General features: G+C 36.6%; 1 protein-coding gene across 1 annotated transcript in view; it reads left to right on the top strand.

The window, feature by feature from the left end:
• Positions 1 to 26,800, top strand: part of MARCHF11 (membrane associated ring-CH-type finger 11) — a 33,022-nt gene that overhangs the window by 3,468 nt on the left and 2,754 nt on the right. Inside the window, exon 3 of the mRNA XM_061449245.1 lies at positions 19,577 to 19,769. Coding sequence (XP_061305229.1) covers positions 19,577 to 19,769 — 193 coding nt within the window. The remainder of the gene's footprint in view (positions 1 to 19,576; positions 19,770 to 26,800) is intronic.

The raw sequence follows: 26,800 nt of genomic DNA, 5'->3' as shown, positions 1-26,800 counted from the left end.
GCAAAAGTTAAATGCCATTCTCTTCATGAGTTATGGCACTATTTTGTTTTTTTTTTTTCTGAGAGTGGATACACAGGATAGGATGGGACTAGATTCATGTTTCTTCTTTGATAGCTTGAAAAATACTTGATTTATTCTTAACTCTTTCATTTTTAATGTAAATTATTCAAGTCTGTCCTTTCTTATTCTGACAAAATATCATAAAAAAAGATTTAAAGGAGTTGCATACTCAAATAATAAGTTTGACATAAATTTCTCTGGTCAACTCCTGACACCCAAAATGCCACACATCTCTTTGGAGAGATGCAGTGATACCTTTCTCGTTCTCCTACACTGAATATTCCTCTTGCAGTTCCAAAATCTAAAAGGAAGGCTCAAAACTGCAGTCATTTGTGTATTTTAATGAGGGTGATCAGTCCTAAAATGCCCTCGCTCCTCTCTCATATTCTTGAGTATAATAGTACTGGTGATTTTTAAGAGCCGTCTTGGTTTAAGCTTTTGGACAAGTTCTGAAGCATTTGCTTGACTATGCAGGTTTTTCTAAGGTTACTTTTTGTTCAGATTTGATAAAATCCAAGAGTTAGACCATTTCAATATAGGAGTAGTTCACCACATCTTTACTGAGGTAGCCAATGTACTTAAAGTTCCCAAACAAGCAAGACTTCCTACAGTACATTAGAGACAATGTTTGGACAGTAGTAGGTCAGTCTTCTATGACTAATAGCAGTCTGCCCAAGTGCATGTTCTTAGGATTGTCTCTACCAGTATTTAACTTATTAGATCTGTGTAGGCAGTGTCATAAGAGGGAAAAAGGATGCTGTTTAACAAAGTGACTTTTACTCAGTGAATTTTCTATGCAGATTTACACCAGCTCCTCAGGTTCATTCTTACCTCCTGTATTTATGGAATGTAACAGTGTGTAGTGAGTTAAGAAGTAGGAGATTTTTCTATGTTTTCTTCCAGAACACTGGAATAAATGCGAATATTCCATTTAATATCTAACATTTTTTATGGTTTCTGTTGCTTCATGGCAGGGAAAGTAATCCCAAAGGGGGGCCTCTTTGGAGGCAGTACATTCAAGGAACAAAATTTACTATGGTAAGTGATTATTCCAATAGAAATTTTTTCAGTGTCACTTTGTATATTTCAGCAGCTACTACTTATCACTTTTAAGAATCCAATCCTGGAAACACATAGACATTTAGCACAGGAAAAAATAACAAACCAATGGGCTAACAGTGGTAGGTGAGCACACAAACAAGTGATGAGGTTTGATACGGTGTTTCACAGAGAAATGCAGGTTTAAATTTTTTTCAGTGTCCTTGTCAGGATGAGCTCAGAAATATTTATTTAACCTTGCACTAGTCCATTACTGAAAGCACAGGTTCACATTGCTGGACTTTCTCCTCTTGGCAGGGTGGAATTTGATCCAATAATAGGCAAGATTATATTAATAACTCGGAACCCTCTCCCCTGAGTTATAGTGAGAGGAGATGGAGCAAATACTGCTTTGGGCAGGGAGTTTTGGAAGCTTTCCTTTAAACAACTTAAAGATGAAGGGAAAACTTTAAATCATAGAGTCACAGAATCATAAAATAGTTAGGGTTGGAAAGGACCTTAAGATCAAGTTCCAACTCCCCTGCCATGGGCAGGGAATCCTCAAAGTAAACCATATCACCAAGACTCCCTCCAGCCTGGCCATGAACACTGCCAGGGATGGAGCCTTCACAACTTCCCTGGGCAACCCGTTCCAGTGCCTCACCACCTTTACTGCAAAGAACTTCTTAACCTAAACTTCCCCTGTTTAAGTTTGAACCCCTTATCCTTTGTCCTATCACAACAGTCCCTAATGAAGACCTCCTCTGCAGCATCCTTGTAGGCCCTCTTCAGATACTGGAAGGCTGCTATGAAGTCTCCATGCAGCCGTCTGTTCTTCAGGCTGAACAGCCCCAACTTTCTTAGCTTGTTTTCATAAGCATGTCTGACATGGAAATGAGATCCACTTAGAATTGCATTTTAAATTAACAAGGAGAAAGCACAAGCAGAAATATTTTTTTATATTGTTTAAGCTTTATAACTTGTACAGATTTCCTTCACAAAGGAAATATAAACCAATTGCTTTATTTTTATTGGTTATATTTAATGATTAAGCTATTAGCAAATCAGTTCACTAGGCTTGCATGAATGTATATTGAAGAATGCCAATTCTTTTGTAAGATTAAGAAATAATGATTAAAAGTGGGATACAGTCATGCAATGGTTAAGAAAATTTACTTTGGTGCTAAACCCCATCATTTCTATAAAAGTAAGCAATAAAGATACTTAAAGAATAACCTTTTCTAGACTGTTACTCTAATCTATCATAAAATAGTAATATGTTAGATATTTAATGTGCCCTGTGCTTCTGTTCATTAAAACATTATTTTCTGGTACTTCAAGTAAGCTGGACCTATTCCAAAAGCGATACAGTAGGTTGGTATGCTAATTTAAAAGCTAATTTCATGACAATTCAGCACCTTCTCTGACATCAGAAAAAATCACAGACCAGTTATTCCAAAGAGTAAATACTTCATTGTTAAGTCTGATTTCTTAATACAGACAAAAAATTAAGGTTGTTCTTAGCATCATTTAAGCAAGTATGTAGTTACTGGAGGTGTAATGTGGCTCATGAGTTCAGTGCTTTTCGTTGGTCCAAATTGTGTTACTAACATTTGAGATATTCGGCATAAAAAATACTCTGTTCAATAGTTTCGTGAATTACAGGTTCTATTTTTTCAAGTGTTGTTAATGTGAGTAGTCCTTACTCGTCTGAGTAATCTCACTGGCATCAATTAGCTAAGCATGAGCTGGAGGCTCTGTAGCAGATTGCATGCACATGTATGTGTGTTATATTAAAAAGTATAAAAGTTCTCCAGATACTTCAGTATGGAGGCCAATGGACAGAAAAAATATGTAGTAAATGTTTAGTAAAAGTTGTTGCTAATGACTATGCTCAGCTGGATGAAAGCATTTACTTTTTGTAGGCATAACTAAAAAGGAGAAAGGGAGAAGGTTCAAATCTCCAAAGGAGCTTTTAAAACTACATTATGTACTAACAACAGTCTACTAACATTGTTGCTGTTACTGTAATGAAGATCAAGGAGGATACATTGTGCTATTCAACATGTTGGTGCACACAAAGAAAAAGGTTTGTCCCGGTCTTGGACAAAATACAAAAAGTTTGAAAAAGAGATAAGGGACAAGTCTATGGGGATATATAAAACCAGTGATCTCTCTACACTAACTATTTTTAACTATCAATCGCTGAGATTTTGGCCTCTCAAATGGGGTGAGTTTTAAGATGCCTCTTGAAAAGAAATAATGAATCTTTGCAGGCACCCTTTGAATGTGAAGGCAATATAGAAGGGCTGTTAGAAAATTAAATACTTGGCTGAGATAATTATAATGAACAGAATAGAGATGAGAGTCGATGTCTGAGTAGCCATTAGAAGGTAATTAATGTCAGTAAAAGCCTGGAAGGACTTAAAAAATCAAGTCAAGTTTGTTTTATTTGACGTGATTGGTAAGAGATGAACCAACACACGGAGAAAGAAGGGCAGTAATATGGTCAAAGTAGTGGACTAAAAAAAAAGTTGTGTTTCAAGCAGTCTTGTAGTCATGGAGGAAATTGCATTTGTCATGAGCTTAAAAGCTGTGTTGCAATAATGCAGATATAAGATGAAAGAGATGATGAAAAATTAATTTTTCATATATGAATAGTCTTAGAAGTGCTATACAGAAAGCACCTGCAAGCTTTAGAAATACTGTGAACAGGAAGATCTAAAAAGGTATTTAAATTTAATGGGTTATAGAATCCTCATGGGTTGAAGGACAAATCCATACTACTTTAGGAAAGCTGGGCTGTGAAGATCCTGGAGATTTTAATGAACTTAAATGTATGGTAAGATTTGTACAAACGGTGGTAGAAACAGACAAATATTTTAGTTTTGAGAGTAGAGAGAATCCTGAAACAGAAAAGTAGGTCTGTCAGTCATCAGCATAGATATAGTCATTGTACTTCTCGCACTCTTGCTTTTCTAAGCACCTACTTTTGGCTACTTCTAGGGAGAAGTTACTAGAGTAGATAGACCTTTTGATTCAAAACACTCTGAATGATTTCAGTGATATGAACTAGTGGTGATTACAGTCAGTTCTAAGTAACATACTTAATGAGTTTAGAAATAAAGACTATCAGGACTGTTGGAGAGACCAATGGTGTTAAATTTGTGTTTTTTCTTTTTATGGTGGAAAAGGCAAAATATATTTCCTGTGTACTTTCTGTGAAAGAACTGAAGGTAAATGAAAAACTGACAAAGAGAATTGGTGTGAGTGGGTCAGGAGGAAGGACAGAATCATGTCACTGATGCAAAGTGGAGTAATTATGGGAAAAGAGAGGACAGTAAAAATTTCACCACTGATGGAAAGGACAGAAATGCAAAATAGAAATCACCAGAGGGAAAATGCTAAGGGGTAATGAATTTCATGTTGTCTTATGTTTCCTCTGTTTTCTTGTAATTAATGCACAGACACAGGGGTAAAAGGAGTAGAGAGTTGGAAAATAAAGACAGCATAAAGGTGTGGAGACAGAAGTTAATCGAGCTTGAGAAACACATTTGGTTAGCCGTTCGGAGGAGGGAACAAATTCATCATGGAGCCAGTGAACAGGCCACTAGTGCATTTCTAGCATCCTAGAAACAAAAGACATGGCTGTTACTATACAGAGCTGAAGGAGCGCAAGATGGACATTACAGTCGAAAGGAGGAACAAAACTGTACAAGCTTTAGAAGGATGGAGAGAACTGCTAACCAATGACAGCTAAGAGGGAATGGGATAAGAAGAATCATCAGTACCAATGATCTGAAAATTATGAAATAATAATATATGAACAAATGAAGTGGTTCTATCACATTGATATCACAGTGACAGTTGGGTAGGGATAAGGAAGAACTAATAACAAAAGACTAGAAATAGACATGTGTGAAAAGCTAATCAAACCAATGAATGGCTGTTGACCATAATCACCAGCATCTACCTCGTGCATGTCACTGAAACTCAGAGTGTATCAGATTGAAAGGTCTATCTACTTTAGTAACTTCTCTCTAGAAGTATCTAAAACTAGATGTTTATAAAAGAAAGGGTGTAAGAAGTAATACAACTATATCTATGCTGTTGACACTGAAGCATACTTGTTAGTCTAATGAAGACAGATGACATTTATCTAAGATATCAAAGTGGTCATCAACATGGGAGGTAAAGCATCAGGAAGGAACGTGGGAGACTAAAGAGAGTAAAGAACTGAAATTGGAAGGATGAAGTAGAAAGGGATTAAGTGCACAGAAAATAGAAGCTCAAAAGGGGAAAAAGTTTGATTTTACTTTAGAGAGTCCTATGAAAGAACTGAGAGTGAGGAGGGGCTGGGGGGGAGATTTAAGTCAGAACTGCCAAAACTTGGAAACCACCTGTTTGAAAGCTATGATTCAGTTCAGAAACTTGTTTATTCCTAGTCTTGTTAAGATTTTAACATTGTATGGCAAAAACTATGCTTTCTGGCTGGCTGGAATGGATCAAGATTGAAGCAGTGATCTAGAAGGTGTAGCTAATATTTGTGATTTTGCTACAATTGGAGTGCCACCAGCAAACACACAAGATCTGCTTTCCTGATTCTCTGTGTCTTCCTGCTTTGCTAGATGGAACATTTGGTCAAAGTTGGCATCTCAACTAGCAGAACTCAGGAAATCTGTTATTCTTGTCGGAGCATCAGTTCTACCCTGCAGGGAAACAGACAAGCCACTCTGGTGCTCACTATCTAAGATAGGTGATTATCTGTAGAAAATAGATTAGGCAAAGAAATGCTGGTCAGATCAGAGAGAACAGTTTTGTACTAATGTGTAGATAGACTTTTTAAACTAATTCTTTTGCATTCTCTTAGGTAGTTTTATACTAAGGTAGTCAAGCACCTACAACAAATAAATAAACCAGAGCATGTTAAAAAAAAAAGAAAAAAAAGAGCATTAAAGGTATGTGGGTGTGTGCCCCTCATATGTTCCTCTTTTATTTCCTGTAGCATATTAAAAAAAACAATTGTTTTCTTGATTTATTTTGGGAAATGTGTGAATTGTGCTTACAGCAGTTTGACTGCTTGAATGGTGTGAAGCAACAGTTAGTGCAATGTAAACTGTGAATGGTACTTTGAAATAAAGTCTTAACTACAAGTGCCATTCTGATCTAGTGGTAAGACACATAGATTCAGGATATAGATATATGATATAGATATATAGATATATAGATATATAGAAAGATAGAAATATAGATATATAGACATAGGTATAGATGTAGATTTAAAAAATGTTATTATCTTGGTGTATTTAATAGTGGCTTAACTACTTCAATTAAAAAGGTGGATTCTTTGAGCCTGAGATTTTCATGGGGAAAATTCACTAACAGGAGACATGGTGAAAGGTTTTTTTTTCAGAGGAAATATCTTGAATAACAGTTATTACTGAAATTATAAGCATAAATTATGTATTTACAACACATTGCATTGGAAATATACTTCCAAAATTAAAAGGCATTGTGAATGGGAATCTAGATTGCTACATGTATATAGTTACTGTCGTTTTAAGTGCTTAGGATCTTTAAGTAAAAAAAAATCCTTAGGATATCTAAGTAAACAATGCAAGGCTTAAGATATGGTATGGGACCTGCATTTAGGAGCCTTTGAGTTACTGTCTTTTGTCATTTTTTGACTGATTGGGTATTTTTCCAGTAGCTTCATCTTCTAGCCTAAAATTGATGAAATTTACTTAATGATGAAAGATTTGTGAGTTTTCAAATGCAAATTTTCATCTTTATCTTACATCCAAAAATCCTGATTATTTGGGTCCTTAATTACTATCAACAGAGATTAGTGAAAAACATTATAACCAAGTACTGGTTGTTTCAGCATGCTGCTTCTGTCTCTTAGTGTGAAAACTTGCTAATAAGTGATAGTGTGCTGCTTTTATACCTTGTGTCTATGATTCCTTAGCTCATGCTTATTTGGCAGTGTAAGTAGCCTGCCCTGAGCACTATAACCTCCTGAGTTCTCTTCCAGTTCTCTTCTTGTCTGTCCTGTGAAGTGCCACTGCAGTTTTTTCCACAACTATAATTTGTCAAAGAGAAGTTTTATTAGGTTCATTTTAAAAATTCCTTTTAATGTTTCTTGGTCTTGAATGTTGGTCAGTTTGCATTTCAGGGCTTCATCCAAATGACTGTAGTCATGCTATCTTCTTTCTTAAATTGTTCAGCTGGTGAGACAGCTTTTGCATCTATTGCACTTAGATTTGTTAATTTTTTTTTTGTCCCATAAACGTGTTCAAATTGGATGTTTGGTGCTCAGTCTGAAAACTCTTATGTATCTGGAGAAAATTAGAGTAAACTTCAGTATGCCTTCTCTCAGGCTAAGGAAGCTCTCTCTGCTCACCAGGCAAGAACAGAAAAAGAGTCTACTTCCTAACGGAATGCTTTATGTATCTTTCATTGCAATTATCTGAGCAATTTGCAATTTACGATATACCTGCTTGTGATTACTTCCAGCACTTTGTGTTCCTCCTTGGATGACTAAATTCTGCATCTCAATTTCAGGGCTGCTGTTTCATAGGAGGAAGGCAATGTCACATATTTTACTTGAAGGAATCAGCATAACAGCTGATGTGAGCTCACTGGTTCATGTCAGAATAACACAAATAGAATACAGGAGACTTACAGCCTTTTCCTGCATTTGCAACATTGTCCTCCACATAGCCTCCTCCTTTAGTGACCACAGGAATCATCGGAAATTCCAATAATTCGATGTCACCTTCCAAAAAAGACACTTCACCTGTATTTAAATGTAAAATTATGACTTCGAATCTCCTGAGACTTAATAAAGAGGGTCACTTTCTCCTCAGGCAGCATTTACAGAGTATTGTCTATCATCTCATTGCTTTCTGAATGCTTGCACCAAATAGAAATTTGATTAATTACAGATGCCTTCTGCTATATGTCAAACCTAAGGGCAAGATCTTAATATCATCCACTAATCAGTATGAGGAGAGAGACCACCAAATGCATATTGGGGTTTTCAAAATCTTCTGCTCTGTCTTGTCCTTTCCTTCATATACCCTTGGGTAAAAGATCTAGAAAATATGTGAAATTGATAGTTATTCTAGGGAAATGTGTGTACTTCAGAGTTTCTCCACTGAGAGTCAATATGGTCACCATGTACTTGAATGTGTTCATAAATGTGGAAAATCTTCTGTGCATTCACTGCAGAGTTTACGGCTGTGGGGATTTTAGAAACTTATCTTTCCTCTGTGCCTTTCCCTCATGCTTTTGTAGATCTTGTTAATAGAATTGCTGTGAACCTAGCCAGAGCAATTAAGACCTACAAGATCCAAGGACTTCAGTCTTCTAGCCTGGGCTATTTCAGAGGAGAACATAGTTTCAGTAGTTTAAAGTTACTCCTGGTGTTTATCACATGACACAAGCGAATCTGTCTTCATTGTACATCTCTAATGCATCAGGTCCTCAGGATAACCTCCAAAAACTTTCTTTCTTCCTTATTTGGGTTCAGAGGTACAAACTTCAAGTCTGTTTACTTAAAAATCATCTAGCATTTCCACAGTGCTATGTCCTCTGAGCTGAAATTAGCATATCTGAGGTGTGAATAAAAAGCCATATCTCTGTCCCTGTGTCACTCTGTCCCTGTTTTTTCATCCTTTCCTAATTTTGTGGATGAATTGGCCATGTTATCTAAGTACTGAACCATTGCTACCTCTGACCTATCAATCCCTAAGGAAGTGACCCTTGACTATGAGATTAAACCTGTGACTATTTCTCTACTCCCCTCAGTAACTATGCTGACTACTCCTTTTCCAGTCTTGTGACAGAAGTCAGGAAGATTCTTGGTCTAGCGAGTTGCTTCAACAGGAGTTACAGTCTTTTTTACTTTTTTTTTCTGGTAATCAAGGCCTAATTCCATTCACTTCAGGAGAATCATAGAATCGTGAACAGGTTTGGGTTGGAAGGGAGCTTAAAGATCACCTAGTTCCAACTTCCCTGCCATGGGCAGGAGCACTTCACTAGACCAGGTTGCTCAAAGCCCTGTTCAACCTGGCCTTGAACACTGCCAGGGATGGGGCAGCCACAGTTTCTCTGGGCAATCTCTTCTAGTGCCTCACTACCCTCACAGTAAAGAACTTCTTCCTAATCTCAAATCTAAATCTACCTTCTATCAGTTTAAAACCATTAAACCTCATCCTATCACTACACTCCCTGATAAAAAGTCCCTCCCTATCTTTCCTGTAGGCCCACTTAAAGGGGAAGAGGGCTTTAGAGAATACGTTTTATGATATTAACAAGAAAATTACTTGAAAAAGTTAAATAACTTTATTTATAAACTGAAATACATGTGGGAATTTTCATTGCTCCAAGGGGTGATTAATTTGCATCTCATGTTTATTTTCAAAGCTCTTTCTGAAAATTTCTGTATGTGCTTGAAGGCTGCAATCCTACTGTCTGTCTATGGCACTCAGCATCTCTGCAGTGTTGTGCAGCTGCCTGCTGGAGAATTCCACCACTGGACTGAGTTAATGTGTTGGCTGAGAGCCTGAGCTGCTTCACTTTGGTAGACCATGAGCAGGCATTCAAAAGTGACATTCTAAAAGCTGTTCTTCTATTGGAAAGTTGCCAAGGCTTGTTTTCATAGTCACAAAGAAATACTAGCCTTTCTCCTTCAGCATGGCCATTCCAAGTTCCTGAGGAGAAATGATGCTTTCCTTCCTTCAGTTGCTCTTCTCTCTTAGAATCCTGTATGATTTAAGGTCAATAACTGCAGAAATGGTGCTCTTCACTACAGTATAGCAAAAGCTGTCTGGTTTCTGTTAGAATACTGTCCATTTTCCTGGTTTGGGGTTTGGTTTTTTTGAGTTTTTTTTTCTTATATTTTCTTTGGATATTGAGCCATATCGAGTATTTTCTACTTCAGAGTTGGATGCTGGATAAGTTACTAATAGTCAGCCAGGTCTGACTGGCAAACATATGTGAAGAAGAGTGTTATGTTCTCCCCTTACCAGCTGTCCAGGGCAGTTACATCTATTCGTGTTTAGAGCCAAGAGATCTTATTCTAGCCATTTCACAGTGCTGAGACCTATTCTGTCAGCTCTGTCTGCAGTCACTATTCTTAGAGGCTTTGCATTTTCTCAGCTTGCAGTCTTGATATTTTTCAGAGTCTAGTGAGTGTGTGAAAGTTCCATCTGAGATGGAGAAATGTTCCTTGCTTTCTTCATTAGGGATTGTCCTTGTGAGGATGAGCTGCTCACAAACTTTAGGTATTAGAACTTCTTGTCTTACTGCAATGGCAGAGCCAGAGCCAGTTGAATGCCTGTTTCATTCCAGAGAGGTCAAAAAAATCAGCAGCCTATGTGCAAAAAGTTTTCGGAGTGGGTAACAATTTGTTTCAGGATACATATCCTATAGGACCACTGGGGTGCTTTTCCAAGAGTGCTCTAAACTAGTTTAATCAGAGCTCAGTTGTTAATATTGTTAAGGAATCTAGAAAAAGTGTAGACTGTAGGACAGTGCAATCTCAGAGCTGCTGTTCTGAAATGAATACCAATACCTCCATCATACATAGTTAGTGAACATAAGGACTGTTGTCTAGAGACAACAAAATGTGACTGTGTTTATAGACATAAACTTGAAAAGAAACAATATGCAAACAAGGAAATGGTTCTTTAATAAGGACATTTTCCATACGGACAGAATGTACTTACCTTTCATTCTTTTAGGTGCTTCTTATATTTGAGAGAAACTGAGGGTGTTTTTATGTTTATGTTGGTACTGCAAGAGATGGTACATGGGTTATGTGTAAGTCCTATAAGCACCATTAAGCCAAGAACAATTTATAGTTTAGTGATGTTCAAACACAATGGTAAGAATTGGTATTACAGTTTTTGATATTATAGCCATTGCTTCTTGCAGTTCTATGAATGTTGATGCACAATATAACAAGTCAGAAAACTGGGTATTTTCAGTGTTCAAAAGCATCAGTGATATTGTGCAATTTAATGTAATTACTCCAAGGGATTTCAGACATATTCATAATACAGTTAGAGAGAAATATCGAGTTTCTGGTATAGTGTATACTGGAAAGGCAACTATTTTCTTTTTTTACAGGCATAACTATTGTATTTAATGATACTTAATATCTAAATTGCCACTTTCTGTAATTAAGAACTACATCTTATGTATTTTCAGATCTTAAAAATGGAGTCTTAAAAGTAACCGGGTGATTATAACCGTGGCTACCCCAAAGTATTAGAAAAAATTAGTTACTAATTCAAGCAACAGTACCTACTAGTTTGTAGTTGTGATTATGTAGCACTACCTGAAAAAAACAGGCAATCTACTTTTAAGATGTTGCTGATTGTTTTTAAATTAATAACTTAATATTTAAAATAATTATTATTTTAAGTATACATGATATTAATTATTGTAATTATAAATGTATTGCACATCTAACAGAGTTTAATTATACACCATATGCAATATATAAACCAATGTCAATAAATAAGTTAATTCTTCCATTAGGGCAAAGTTTCAAGCACTATATTATTTACTATACTCATTTGCACAGTTTAAGATTTTAAAATTAGGGCCAAATTGTCTTCAAGTGAAGATTTATTGCTAATTTAATTGATTCCAGAATCAATCTAATTGATTTGCCAATCTAATAAATTACATTCTAATTGACTTTCAGAGCAGGCTCTGCGAGATTTTGTACAAGCCAGAACACAGGACTGTCTTCTTCATGCTTACATGCAAGTAGATAATACCTTGGTTACCTTGATATTCTTATCGTCCTGCCTTTTAACCTTTACACAAAATACACGTAGTCTTGCTTAGGGAGTAGGCAAGGCTACAACCTTACCTCTGAACTCAGGATATATTTCTTTAGTCTTTTTGTTACCCTCAAAATCTGAAGTTTCCTACAGCTTATATCTTACAATGAAGCACATGAAATAAGGATTGTCTCTTCCCCCATGTGCGTTTTCCAGATGTTCACATGAAAATTCTGATCCCATTCTGTGAATTAGTTTTTGTTCAAAAAGGTCAGGGGCAACAGTTGTACTCAATTGTTCTGGTGAGGTTGCACCCTTCAATGCTGAAACACATCATTGCCATATAGCAATAGGAAGGAGACTGGGCAGTGAAGGGTTTTTCAGCATCCAGAACCCACTAAAGAGGATAGTGTCGGAAATAGTTCCTGTTGCTTTGTAGCATACTGAAATCATCTCCCTACTCATCCCTGTAGTGATGTGAATAGAAGAATCAATTTAATTTGCTTTCTCTTTGTTTCAGTGAGCATCTGTGTATTGTATGGGAGACGGAAGTGTTCCAATAAATTACTTGGAAAGAGTAGGCAGCACATTCAGAAAGTCCAGCTAGTAGATGAAAGTGTGAATTTCAATAAATGAACTGGAATTAATACTTGAATACTTTCAATAAGATAGACAAGAAGACATCAACAGGAACAATCAAGAATAGATGATCTCTATACTGACGTGTGGCTAAGGCATTTGTGTGAAAGAAGCTTGTTCGGTACCTCCATACTGAGCAATTTTTTACACGTCTTTTAGCTTCATGCTCAGAATTTTTTCAGTTAAAAGTATTCAGCAGCAGTTTTAGCTAGAATTTATGAACAGTAAATTTCCCAGGAGAGAAAGAAAAAGCAACTCCAGAACCCTTTTGATACTGTTTGTGTCCAAAGAAAAATACCCTCCTAAGTGACTAGTCAGCATGAAAAATGTTAATACCTCCTTCACACAGCTGGTTTATAATTTTGATGAGACTTATATTCTTTGAATAATTAGAATAAATGTGGGTTTTTTTTCCCTCAGTGTTCTTCAGGAATGTGGACCTATCCATAACATGAAAATCTATGCCTGAGCTAATTTTTCAATTTAATTTTGAGCATCATCTTGAAGTTGCAGAGAATTCAACAACTATGGCGGGCTTTCATTCCTTCCATTCATTCATATTTAATTTTCAGATAAGGCTATCAAGAGTACAGCTATGTTGCAGTGAAACTCAGTATGTCCAATAAAGTTGCAACATAAATTGAACAATTCCTTCTTTACAGTAGGAACAGTATTTATTCACATAGAGTGGTAACTTTCATTCACTGGCTTTCACCAAATACACACATGCCCATGAAATGTTCAAAATACCGAAGAACTAAGCTGCTAAGCTAAACTTAATTGATTAAAGTCTCATATGAATTAAAAGCTGACTTGAGAATAATTCACTTTAACCTTACATACTTCTCACAGATACATCTTTACAACACACCATGAATTTTAAGTATTTTGTGGTATATATTTTGGGCAGAATTTCATCCTGGTGGATTGACAGACAATTCTTAATGAAAAGCAGAAATCAAGAATAAGAAAAAAAATCGATCTTGATTCTACCATGATTTTAAAAATAGTAAGATAAAATCTTAAACTATTCTGCTTAATGAATAGTAATATTTTGAAAGGTGAATGTAATAGAATGTGAAGATTTTGTACATAGCTCAGGATGTCCAGGTTTCTGGGCACTCAGAAATCTGAGCTTCATCCGTTGTATGTGTAGATGCAGTAACTATCAACTAAATTGCTATGGGGTGCATGGATGGACAGCATCTCCACAGTAAACGTTCTGCTCTCAGAATGTCCCAGGTAAAATACTGGTGCAGTCTTTCAGTCAGACTGGGAAGTTGCATACAAGCCAAACTATCTGTACCGATGAGCTCTCTGATATATGAAAAGATAATGGGCATTATGACTACAGGTGCACTATGTGTTAATAATTTATCAAAATAGGTAAGCATTAATGGTGAGCTGCAATTTTCATGGCATTGATTTTTTATTTTTTTTAATAAAAAGACATAAACACAGAAGACTATAGCAAAAAAAAAAAAAAATCAAAAAAAAAATCAAGTGTTTGTGTGTGTATGTACTCACAACTATTTTCTATCCAGCCTGGTCAATAAGTTAACAGTATTAAATCAGGTTGTGTATTAAATCAGGTTGTGTATTAAATCAGGTAGTCAATGTGTGCTTATTTCAAAACACGTTAGAAAACTGAATTATCTAATCATCCAGACTAATAACAAGGTAGAGAGCAGACATTCAAAAAAATGGTTTGTTGGACCTAAGTCATCATGTTCTTTTGCTTCTGTAAGAGTTTTATTCATATGTTCACAGATTGCAAATCCATTATGCATAATAAATGACAGAACTTTTTTCTTGTTAGAGCTGTCTGTTTGTAACAATCAGAGCAATTAGAGCAAACCAACAAAAACTTTTGAAGTCATATAATTGATATATATTCAGGTTAATCATGTTATGTTATAATAGGTCACTGCCAGCTATTTTTAGTTACTTTTATATAAAATACGCATTCAAAAATGACTAGAGGGAATGAGAGGCTTCAGTCAGCACTGTCCATAATAAACTGTGTTTCTGAAAGAACAGAGTGGGTTAACCCCCAACAGCTCTTTGGGGTTTTTTTTCATTACAGGTAGGGGCAGTTGAATTTGGTACATATTCAGGGAGCCATAAGGAAATTTGATATTCTTCTTTAAGGAAGTAGGAAGACCCCTATTTTCATTGCAGACATTTTTAATGTAATGTACTCTAAGTACAAGTACAGTCTCAATCAGGACTTATTATATCACTTCTCTGCCATGTATTTTACAATAATCAATGGGCTTTTACAAGTCACCATTAAAAAAAAAGCCAGGTTAATATTGATTTATCGCAAAGATGACAGATATTTTTATATTATATCCATCTTTATGTTAGCAAGGACATGCATATTACTGTATTAACTTTATCCTTTAACAATTAGTCCATCAAAGCAATAAGTTTCTTTCAACTTCCGAAGTCTCAACCTCAAAAAATAATAAATTATGCAGTATTTCTGCTTGACAGAGCCCTTAGAAGAAAAGAGAAGCAATGTTTCTGGGGTCAGCATTAGAAATACATTCTACCATTAATGTACTAGACTCCCAAATGATTCATGAAAGGAAGACCAGTGGTAAATAAAAGATTAAAAGAGCCAAACGTAACGAAGTGTCAGTAGGAGTAAAAGTGTAGGAAGTTTTCAAGGAACAGACAGTATTACATTAAAATCAGAAGCATGAATTATATTTTGTTTATGAAGGAACTATTTTCAAAGGAAGATTTCATTGTCATTGTGTATTAAAGTAAAATATGTTCCCACACAATGGGATCCCAATTCATAAAAATTTAAATGAGATTCTTTTTAATGAATCTGAAAATTTGATCACAATATTATTATAGTTGCCTAGATACAAAGTAAAATTTTCTTTCAATTTCTAGTTTTTAAGCAAAAATGGTAATCTTTCTCATAATATTTATTTTTTAGGGTAATGTGCTTTGCAGAAGCTGACACTAGAAGGCTGTATAGATCTTTTCTAACTTGCAAAATACTTAGCTAAAAGAACTGTTACTGATTATTGAATGTATAGTCAGCAAATGACAAAAACAAATTAGGAAGTCATAATTTATAATCACCAGCGGTTAGGAATTGTGACAAGTTATATGAGGAAAATGAGAAACACTTTCATGGAAATAATGGATTTAAATTATGACACATTCATAATGAGATCATTCAATTTGGAATGTTAAATAATTCAGTTTGTTAAATTCTAAATGGAAATTCTCAACTATCACTGAATAATTTTTACTACATTATTTTGGTGACCTCTTTATTTTAAGCCATTAATTCGACATTAAAAAGTGAAGTGATTATAACTACATGTAATAAGGCATACAATAAGGTAAATGATTGTGAGAAATCAAAGTTTAGGTGGCTTTTGGTATCATAAAAAGAATCTTGGAAAAAGAGTCTTCTGTTCCTGGGTGTCTGTCAGAGTGTATACTCACATGTATTAGCTATGCTGAGGGTAAGACTTCAGGTAGAAGGAAACAGTGTGACCACAACTCCAGTTCCTGTTCACAAGCCTTGTTATGAAATGCAGTGCCACCAAATGATACAGTCCTATGCAGTTCCTCTTGTTGCGTAATGGCTAGCACTGTCCATGGCTAAGTAAAGGACTGAACTTTCCAAACTTCTTTAAATGTGAATAACTTCATAACTACAGAACAACTTTTTCATTATGTGAAAAATATGCTTGTCTCAGTAACATCTGTTAGCTTTTTATAATTTGTGCTCAAACTCAGTAAAAGTTATGGGGGAAACTTCACTTCCCAAGAAGCAATCACAGACTGTTTTGAATCAAAACTGATTGGAGGTGGGCAACAATGAGGAAAATTGGGTTGAAGTAAGTTAGCCATCAGGAACATCCATAGTCTTCTTGCCATTAGCACTAAAGATGGCCATGCACAGAAACCAAGATCCCCAAACTGATCCCATGTTAGAGCTTGCTACCAATCCATCCCCCCTCATCACTCTTAGGTTGTTGGATTCTTATGGCAGGCTGCCTAGCAGTAGGAGAAAAGTTAGCAGTTTTGCATAAAACTGTGGGCTTCCTGAATGTCTTCCATCTTATGCACACAGTTCTTCCTCTGTCAACTGCGGGATCTCATCAATTAGTTTAATTTACAGATTAATTTCCAGGGAGGAAAATTCCCTAAAACTACATTGTTTGGTTATTACTGAGCTTAATATCAGGAAGGTGAAGGACTACAGTTTCTTTTGTAGAAGAAAGGCAACGAACACCACAATGGCCAAAGTAGATGGGTACTAGAAGAAAACATCCAAACCCGTTTTAGGGTTCTTGGTTGTTCTTATTTGTTGGGGTTTGTTTTGTTTTTTTTTAAAAAGCAAATGAGTTAGGAGCCTGTGGGACCCTTGTTTTTTATCAGTAACTGGGGAGGCTCCCCTTCCTGGTTAGTAGCATGCTAATATGCTGGCTCTTTGGTATTAGTGAATTTATTGAAGTTGAGAGATTCAATTGCTTCCATTCTTGACAGACAATTCATCTGATCAGGAGAATACCAAAATAACCAGAACACATTCTTGAGAATATGCTAGGAAGAAGCGAAGATCCATAGCTGTGTTTCTTAGGACTTTTTAAGGTCAAGCTTTGCTATAAGGAAAAAGTTTGGGAAAACCAACAAAAACTCTCACGAGATGAAAAAAGATCATAGGAGTTCTTGATTCTGTTTGAATGGGAGATAGGAATAGAAATTGGTTGTCAGACAACACCAGAATAAGGGGTGGGCTTTATATCTAACGTGCATGCTGCATTACTTATCCAAAATCCTCAGACTATTTTATCTTCTGTTCAGTGCTATCTTTGCAGAATAGTTATGACCAATCAAAGTTAAAAAAAAAAAATAAATAAAATAAGCTGAAGTGAGTTTAGGCACTTCTGCATTGCTGAAATTGTACTGTGAAAGATCTTCTGTTTATTTCAGTGATACTGCAGTCTTTTCAATATATTGCCAGCTTCCATGAATTTGACAGTTTAATATTTTGTGACAGTTAAAGCTTTATTTCATGTAAATGTACTTTGATTTCAGGCATTCTGAACAAATTTGTTGCAGGTCTGTCTCATGCTGATAATAACAGAAGATAGAAAGAGATACATAACCAACTGCATTTTGACAGTTTTCTGCTAAGTCACACTATGCAGCTTCAGCTGAGAAATGAAAAACAATTTTGTCAACATAACCCTATAGAGTCTGAAGAGAGTTTGATGAATTTCAGCCCTGACATTTAAATACTGTAAGCAAATAATATCTGAGTCATAAGATGCTCACATCATTCTGTCATACATCACTTATTAATGACCTTCCTTGACCTTATAGTAAAAATTTCTAATAGAGGAAATGAGTATCCATAGTTGCTTTACCATAAAAAGGTATTATTTAATATGAATGGCCCCATTCCAAACCCTAAAGTTCAATGAAATAGCTAGTATGAATTTAATAAGTTCATTATGAAAGGATAGTATTTCAAGATAGGCAATTTATAAATTATTATACAGCTTATTTTTTTGATACTATTATATTCAGAAGGCTGCAACAAGAGAATGTATGCAACACCAGATGTGCAAATTAGGCAACAGTAGAGAAATTAATGGAAAAATCTGAAAGGGAAGAAAGGTCAGAGAACCTCATTCCTCACCCAGGTTCTTCACAGTGTACTTGATGGAAGAGAGCATAATTCGGAACAAAAGAGGATCAGACTGGATATAAGACTTTTTTTAAGAAAAATATTTTTCAACTTGAAGACAGTCAAGAAGTGAAGGAGGTTGCCCAGAGAAGCTGAACAGTCTCCATACTTAGAGGTTTTCAACGTGTTACCTGAGCAACCTGGTTGAGCTTAAAAATGACCATGTTGTGAGCACGAAATTGCATGACAGTACCCAACTGTTGGTAAAAAGAGAAAGCTTTTGTAAAGTAAGAGGAAAAAGGAAAAATTATTGCCATGTGGGAAAAGAGGTCATAAAGGCCTTACTGGAGTAGCTTCCTCCACCTGTTCCCTATAGCAACTGTAGAAGGGAGCAGGCATGTTAGGCAAAATTAGGAACAGGAAAGATGAGAGTCTACAGAGTCTGCATACTAGCTTTGGAGTAGGTGATGGGGTGAGACTGGGGAGTCTGCCAAGCTAATATAGACATTTATCGCCAAAAAAGACCGTATATGTTGAGGGTAATCTAGAATGCTTCTTATGCTGTGTCTCGCTTTTGTGACTCTTTGTTTTAACAGAATTTTATTTATTTTCTTATCTAGACAGAATCAGTAAGCATACTCTTTTATATTTAAATTTTGTCACACCATAAATTGGTTACTTCACATATGGAGGATACAGCCTTCCCTAGAAAAATGGACATAACTGAGGTGCAGCGAAAACAAATGTTTGTGTTACCTGTATTCAGAGCTCCTCCCAAGTCTTCGGCTTGCTTCCACGCTAGGCTGCAGGTGTCTTTTTGTACTGTTAACACTGGTTTATACGGAGAAAGGCAACTCTGGTGGTATATCTGAAACTTCGTTAATGAGCGGCAGGAGAATGGAAAATGGCTTCTGACTTTAGGGGGGTGGGATGGAAAGGAAAGTTGTCATCTTCAACTTGTCACACTAACATAAGGCATACGTAAGATTGTTTTCCCAACATCGTTTTAATTCTGCTCATTAGCCTAAAAATATGAAAAACTGAGTTCCATTTCTAAGACTAGATCTTTCTTTTTTTTTTTTTTGCCTATGTATCCAAACCAGAGATAAAACTATTAACTCTTCTGAAGTTCACAGCTAGGTGGTAATAATAATGATGCTGGAGGGGATGCGGAAGCAGCCGTTAGTTTAACTAAAATGAAATAGGAAAAAAAAAATGTTAGTATTGAGGATAATAATAAAGATCTATGAAGATATGTATAAATATTAAAATAATTTCTGATTTCAGGAAAAAAAAAGTGGAGTTGAATGTACAATCACAGAAAATAACATTTTTATCTTATACGACTTTGTTTCTCTTTTAGTGGCAAAGCATTACTATAACACTGGTTGAGAAAGTGCAGATCGTTGCTGTAATCCTAGGATCTCTGTTCTTAGTAGCAAGTGTGACTTGGCTTCTATGGTCAGCCTTCAGCCCTTATGCAGTATGGCAAAGAAAGGACATCCTTTTTCAAATCTGCTATGGAATGTATGGTTTTATGGATCTAGTATGCATAGGTAAGCTCAAAATCTTTAAACAGCACAGACTGTGGTTTAAGACTGTGACTATATCTATTTTTCTAATTGGTCACTCCAGTGGATCACTCCAGTTCTTTGCAGATTAATTCTCAGCTGATACCTTTAGCAAATCCTGCAAAGAGAAAAGAGCCAAAGCTTTACTCTCAGATTCATCAGTGTCTCCCCAAGATCTTAGTGGTGAGAACAGCATCAGTTTCAATTTCTTGAAAAAAAATAGGCAGCTAGCAAAGTTCAGGAAGTTAAATAGATGAAAATGACAAAAGACATTATTAAAATAATACGTCAAATTATGTGCTGTCAAGACTTCTACTGGTGCCACTGTGTATTAGATTGTACCATCACAAAGTGCAGAAAAAGCCCTTGAGGATGTCATCAAACTACATACCCAAAATTAAGTTGCACAGACTTATATAGGTCACTGTGCTAGTAACAGAGAACAGAGAAGACAGGCATGAGTTCCTTGCACATCATAAACAATTATGAAGCACTCTAATGGTGCTAACTATAGTAACTTAATTTATTATTAAAAAGTCATGAGTCATTTAACTCTAGCTGAAATCTTATAAAAGAAAATGCAGTTTACTGCAAAGCTATTTTGGCCAGTTTTGAATTTCTGAAAATATTTAAATAGAAATCCCTGTAGTATTTGATAAAACAACCTTGAATTAATTGTTAAAATAGATACAATTTTTATTGCATTAAAAATTAATAATTGCAGTAAACATTAAACCACATTTTCAGAATTACAATTTAAGAAAATTCAAATGTTATCTGTTGTCTAATTTGAGATTTCTGAGTGATAAATGTTGATGTTATCCCAATCAATCTCATACACGGGAATTCAGGACAGTGCTGAATTCTGCTCAATAAGGTGCAAAGAAACAGAGTGATTCCTAATACCAAGGCTTTTGCTCCAGCCATAAAGCCATGTCATCTTTTATTGAAACCATCCCATTACTGTAAAAAAATTTATGTTTCAGCTGGATCAGCAGTTCTGTTTATTTTGTAATTTTTCCAAGAGAAGCCCACTCTGAAATATTTTAAGGCACAGGCTCTCTTCTGTGAACCCAAATCTTCTCAGACAGGAAAATGAATAGAATCTAAGCCTCAATACTCTGGACAAGTGCTCAGCTTTTAAACAAAGGGCTCAGCTACATGTCCTCTTGGATATTGATTCCTGAATGCCACTTTTTCTGTCTGAACACTTAAAATTGAGGTTTTTCTTTTGTTTAAAAAAAACATTAAGTCAAGACAAAATGTGCTTCAGGCATTGTAAATGTTTTATTTATATGGAATTCTGTGGGGTTTTTTACTGCTATTGGTTTTGGTTTTGTTTTTTTTGTTTGTTTTTTTTTTGCACAAAGATTACAATCATAAAAAATTTACTTTCATATGCATTAACGAGTTGGAATAGTCAGTTATTTCAAACTGTTTCCATTTCCTTCCATTTGTTTGACTGTTAAGACACCTAAACCAGATTAATCTCAAAGTCAGTCAAGAAGGTCTGTGGGTGATCAGAAATATTAGTGTATTTAACTGTATAGGGTCATAGAATAGTTTGGGTTGGAAGGGACATCCAAACATTATCTAGTCTAGCCCTCTTGCAATGAGCAGGGACACCTTCAACTAAATCAAGTTGCCCAGAACCACATCCAGCCTGGTCTTGAATGTAAACAACTGGAAGGCAAGCCTTCAGTAAATTGGTGCATGCAGATACGTAGCTACCCTTCAAACGACCAAGGCTCAAGACACCTCTGGATTGGAAGGTACTGAACTAACATGTACCTGACATGCCTATGGAGCTTCTGGCAAAATCGAGCAGATTCTCCTGGAAGGCATGCTAAGTGTCGTGGTTTAAACCCAGTCAGGTAATTCGTTCGCTCACTTCCCCCCCCTTTCTTTCCCTCCCCCTGCTCTCGAAGGGACGGAGAGGAGAATCGAAAAGAATGCAACTCCCACGGGTTGAGATAAGAACAGTTTAGTAACTAAGGTATAACGCACATCACTACTGCTACCACCAATGATAATAATGATAAAGGAAATAACAAGGGAAGAGAATACAACACCTCAGCACCAGCTGACCGATAACTCAGCCCCCAAGCCCGACCAAGCTCTGACCGATACCTCCTCCAACCCTGCAGTCTCCCAGCCCTTCCGGCTAACTCCCAGTTACATCCTGGGCATGACGTGCTGTGGTATGGAATACCTCTTTGGTCAGTTTGGGTCAGGTGTCCTGTCTCTGCTTCCTCCTGGCTTCCCCTCCTCCCTGGCAGAGCATGAGGCTCACAAAGTCCTTGGCCAGACCAAAACATCTCTATCAGCTCTGTTCCCGAGCCGAAAGTCAAAACACTGCACTGCACCAGCTACCAAGGAGGAGAAACATGACTGCTACTGCTGAACCCAGGACACTAAGGCACATGAAAAACAGCAAGGTAGTGGGTGACAGCCAGCATGGCTTCACTAAGGGGAAATCCTGCCTGACCAATTTGGTGGCCTTCTATGATGGGGCTACAGAACTGATGGACAGGGGTAGAGCAGTTGATGTCATCTACCTGGACTTGTGCAAAGCATTCGACACTGCCCCACTCGACATCCTTGTCTCTAAATTGGAGAGACATCAATTGGATAGGTGGACCACTCTGTGGATAAAGAACTGGCTGGATGGCCGCACACAAAGAGTTGTGGTCAATGGCTCAATGTCCTGCTGGAGACCAGTAACGAGGGGTGTCCCTCAGGGATCAGTGTTGGGACTGGTCTTGTTTAACATCTTTGTCGCTGACATGGACAGTGGGATTGAGTGCGCCCTCAGCAGGTTTGCCAATGACACCAAGCTGTTGGTACGCTGGAGGGAAGGAATGCCATCCAGATGGACCTTGACACACTTGAGAGGTGGGATGATGCCAACCCCATGAAGTTTAACCATGCCAAGTGCAAGGTCCTACACCTGGGTCGGAGCAATCCCAGGCACAGCTACAGGCTGGGCAGAGAAGAGATTCAGAGCAGCCCTGCGGAGAAGGACTTTGGGGTGTTGGTTGATGAGAAAATGAACATGAGCCAGCTTCAGTGTGCGCTCGCAGCTCAGAAAGGCAACCGTATCCTGGGCTGCATCAAAAGGAGCATGACCAGCAGGTCGAAGGAGGTGATCCTGCCCCTCTACTCTGCTCTTGTGAGACCTCACCTGGAGTATTGTGTGCAGTTCTGGTGTCCTCAACGTAAAAAGGACATGGAACTCTTGGAACAAGTCCAGGGGAGGGCCACGAGGGTGATCAGGGGACTGGAGCATCTCCCATATGAAGACAGGCTGAGAAAGTTGGGGCTGTTCAGCCTGGAGAAGAGAACGCAGCGTGGAGACCTCATAGCAGCCTTCCAGTGTCTGGAAGGGGGCTATAGGGTTGCTGGGGTTGGACTCTTCATTAGGGACTGTAGTGATAGGACAAGGGGTAACAGGTTAAAACATAAACAGGGGAAGTTTAGGTTGGATATAAGAAGAAAATTCTTTCCTGTTAGGGTGGTGAGGCACTGGAATGGGTTGCCCAGGGAGGCTGTGAATGTTCCATCCCTGGCAGCGTTCAAGTCCAGGTTGGACAGAGCCTTGAGTGACATGGTTTAGTGTGAGGTGTCCCTGCCCATGGCAGGGGGGTTGAAACTAGATGATCTTAAGGTCCTTTCCAGCCCTAACTGTTCTATGATTCTACAATTCTATGATTCTAGCCTAACTGTCACCATGCAGGAGCAAAGTAGAAGTGTGGCTTTTCACCCACCAGATAAACTGATTTACCTGTAATTGCACAAATGCATATTTTATTGTCCAATTATAAATTATACATGGAATGTTTTATGTAAGATTGATTATAACGAAACCTATTTGGACACTGTTTTGTCATTATGAACTTCAGTGCAGGGGTGACTTAATTTTCTACACTATATCTGGAAATTCAGAAAGCTTTATAAAGCAGGTTTGGTAATTTTAGAATTCTAATGATCCAGATTCATTCATCCTACTTATTCTGCATACAATTTCAAGTTATCTGCATCAGAAAATCTTTATTAATATATTCAGCTTTATCCAATTTTATTTTTTTTCTTTTGTTCTCTAAAGTGAAAGATTTAGATTGATAGTTTCAATTTAAAACCTTCAAATAAGGTTCTCTAATAGATGGGTATAATTATTATGTATGAATGATTTTAAAAAATCCACAACACTGTGCATTGTGCTGATGACCTCCAAAAGACATTAACATGTGATTTTACCATTGCATATTATATGTAATTTCTAATATCATAAAGCTTGTAATGCTTACAGCCAGCCACAGTTCTCACTTAGTATGTTCTCTCCTCTCATTTGTGTTAGTCATCCATGGTATTCTGTAGGTTTTCAATAAGATTTACAGTGAGTGAATACTTATACTCCCACTGGAATCTCTCTTTATTTGAATGAAAAATCTATGCAGACTTATGAGTTTTCCTGTGCAGCACATATTTTAAGACAAGCGCTAGAGTTACTGGTGGTATGAACAAGACTTATTCCTACTGCCTTCAGTTGTGCCTCCCTGCAGCTCTACATAAGCAATATGAATATTTTTGGTCATTTGTGACGTGTAAATATCTCTACTTTTTGAAATGCTTTCTTGTCATTATTTTTAAAAGCAGTAGCATAAAGGTACTGTCACATTTTAATGATATCTTTGAAAACTTGCACATATAAATTTGTTTTCCCAATGATTGATATCTATAACATATGTAGCATACCACCCTCTTTCTTATCATGTAAATTACATGTAACTTGTATTTTAATTTTTGGTCTGTTTCACTTTTCACCAAAAGAAACTTCCCAAAGGTTACAGATCACCAATATAATATGTTCTGTTCATTCTAGTGTACATATTTTATTGGTATCCATTATTCTCCTTGTTCTAATTTTTTCCAGAATTCTTCCTAACAAACAGGATTGTTTTTACTTATCAGTGTCAGTTTCAACCCTATAAGTCACTAGTTTGTACTTTTCTGCATCAGAGCTGGGTGTAAAGCTGTTTTCTTTGAAACTTGCTGGCGGCAGAAGTTTTCTAAGGCAATCTTTGAACATGTTAATGAAAGAACTACTACCTGTGAAATCCAGAGGTATTGCAGTGGCTTGGAATTACCAAGGGAGTAAATTCATGAGTTAATGCAAAAAGAATGCACATTATAACCCCCTTGTTAGGGGGACAGTGCACCAAGTCTTTGCCATTCTTCTCTGTAGATGTAGCAATTATTTCTTGTAACAGTAAAATTATATAATTTTATGTATTTATTTTCACCAGAATATAATCAAAACTACTAGTCATAAATGGTTCTAAAATGAACAAAATATCTTACAAATAATAACTGGTCACTTGCAATCCCAGAACAGTAGTGCAGCTCCTTTACAGCATGAAAAGCAGCTGTAACATTACAATAGAAAAATGAGTGGTGCCAGGAGTACTGTGGCAAGTGAGTAAGGGATGGGAGCCATTGTGAGGTGTGAATAGCCCTCTGAAAGCCTCTTTCTTCCCTGACAAGGAGCTTGATGCCTAGCAACATTTGTGTAACTCCTAGTTGCAAAAATATATAGGCTGAAGTTACTCACAATGAACGCATCTAACTGCACTTAATATTTCTTTACTCAAAAAGTCTTTTTTTTAATTAGGTTAATTCTTACTAGTTTACAAAGAGTTATATTGCTATTTTTAGAGTTGACATGTTTCGCTAATGCTTTGAGCATTTACTGCATTTTTCTTATATCTGTGGGCCCTAGAATAGCATTAAGACATGATGTTTTGTCCAGTGGTAAAGTTTGTTTCTGAAAAGGTCTTTTATTACCTAGTAAAAGTTCATGATGTTTCTAGAAGGACTATCACTAAATGATTATAAGTAGGATTACTGCTATAAATAAGACAACACTGGAACCTAATAACACCAAATCTGAATGAACGAAGACGAGTTGCCTGCTTGTAAAGATATGCAGTATGAAAAATTTCTAGTGATCTTGTGACTCAGGGTAAGAAATCCTTGGGATAGAGGGAAAGAATGTCACAGTATTTGGCAGTAGGAGAAAATTAGGATCTCTCCGTAACCCTATTGTTGGGATCCTATTACTATCCCTACATCTTAGACATTAATCTAAATTCTAAAGACCTTAATCTAAAGTCTTCTTAGAGCTTAGGACATTTTGCCAAGTCCATCATCCAAAATCTCTTCCTTGTAGATATTGGACAGAATGTCGGAACAGCTAACAGCAGTGAATTCTAACACTTCCTCTTGGGATCATCTGGATCAAACAAGTAATTTCCACCCATCTCCCAGGACTGTACAACTATGTCCTCTGTGTTGTTGAAATCGTGGTATTTGGAACAAGTTAGTATTATTCATGGATTTACCTTGTTTTCTCTCTCATATCTTCATTCATTACTGTGGATCTCTTAAGAAAAAGGAGATTCTGCCATTTCCTTAGAGCTTCACTTTAGCAACTAACAACTTATTTTTTGAGCATCAGAAATCTGCACCTGGAAAATATCCAGCATTTAAACCTTACCCAGTTTTCCTCTTGTTTGTGGTCTTGGAACCATCAGTGCTGAGAGCTTATTTCCTCTTGCTCCTTGGAAAATATCTTTTCAAAGAGACAAAAGATCTATTGGAATTCTTTTTCCTCTTCTATGTATGTCTTTTTCAATCTGTAGTTTTATCAGATGGAAATAAAGCTTTTTATGGGAGAAATTATGAAAGTGTTTCTTTTCTCCCTCAGCATTGCCAAATCTGGCAACTGTATTTTAAGCCTTGCAGTATTTGATCCTTTGTTTGGTAGCTCTTTTAGAGCATATGTGGCTAACAGCTTCCATTTTAAAGAAAACTTCTTTGCCATTGTTGAAAAAACTTTGAAAATGTGATTTCAGTAAATCCTGAAAGCTCAAAAACAGTAAAAAAGAGCTCCCTAAAAGAAGTTGTCCTACAGCTTTTTCTGTCATAATTTTGGGAGGATACTTTTGACTGTTTAA

This window comes from Pezoporus flaviventris, unplaced genomic scaffold (assembly GCF_033815535.1).
Source record: "Pezoporus flaviventris isolate CSIRO_AGI_PZ_B2104156 unplaced genomic scaffold, CSIRO_AGI_Pfla_v1 ptg000007l, whole genome shotgun sequence".
NCBI lineage: Eukaryota > Metazoa > Chordata > Aves > Psittaciformes > Psittacidae > Pezoporus > Pezoporus flaviventris.
This window is presented reverse-complemented; position numbering and strand designations above follow the sequence as displayed.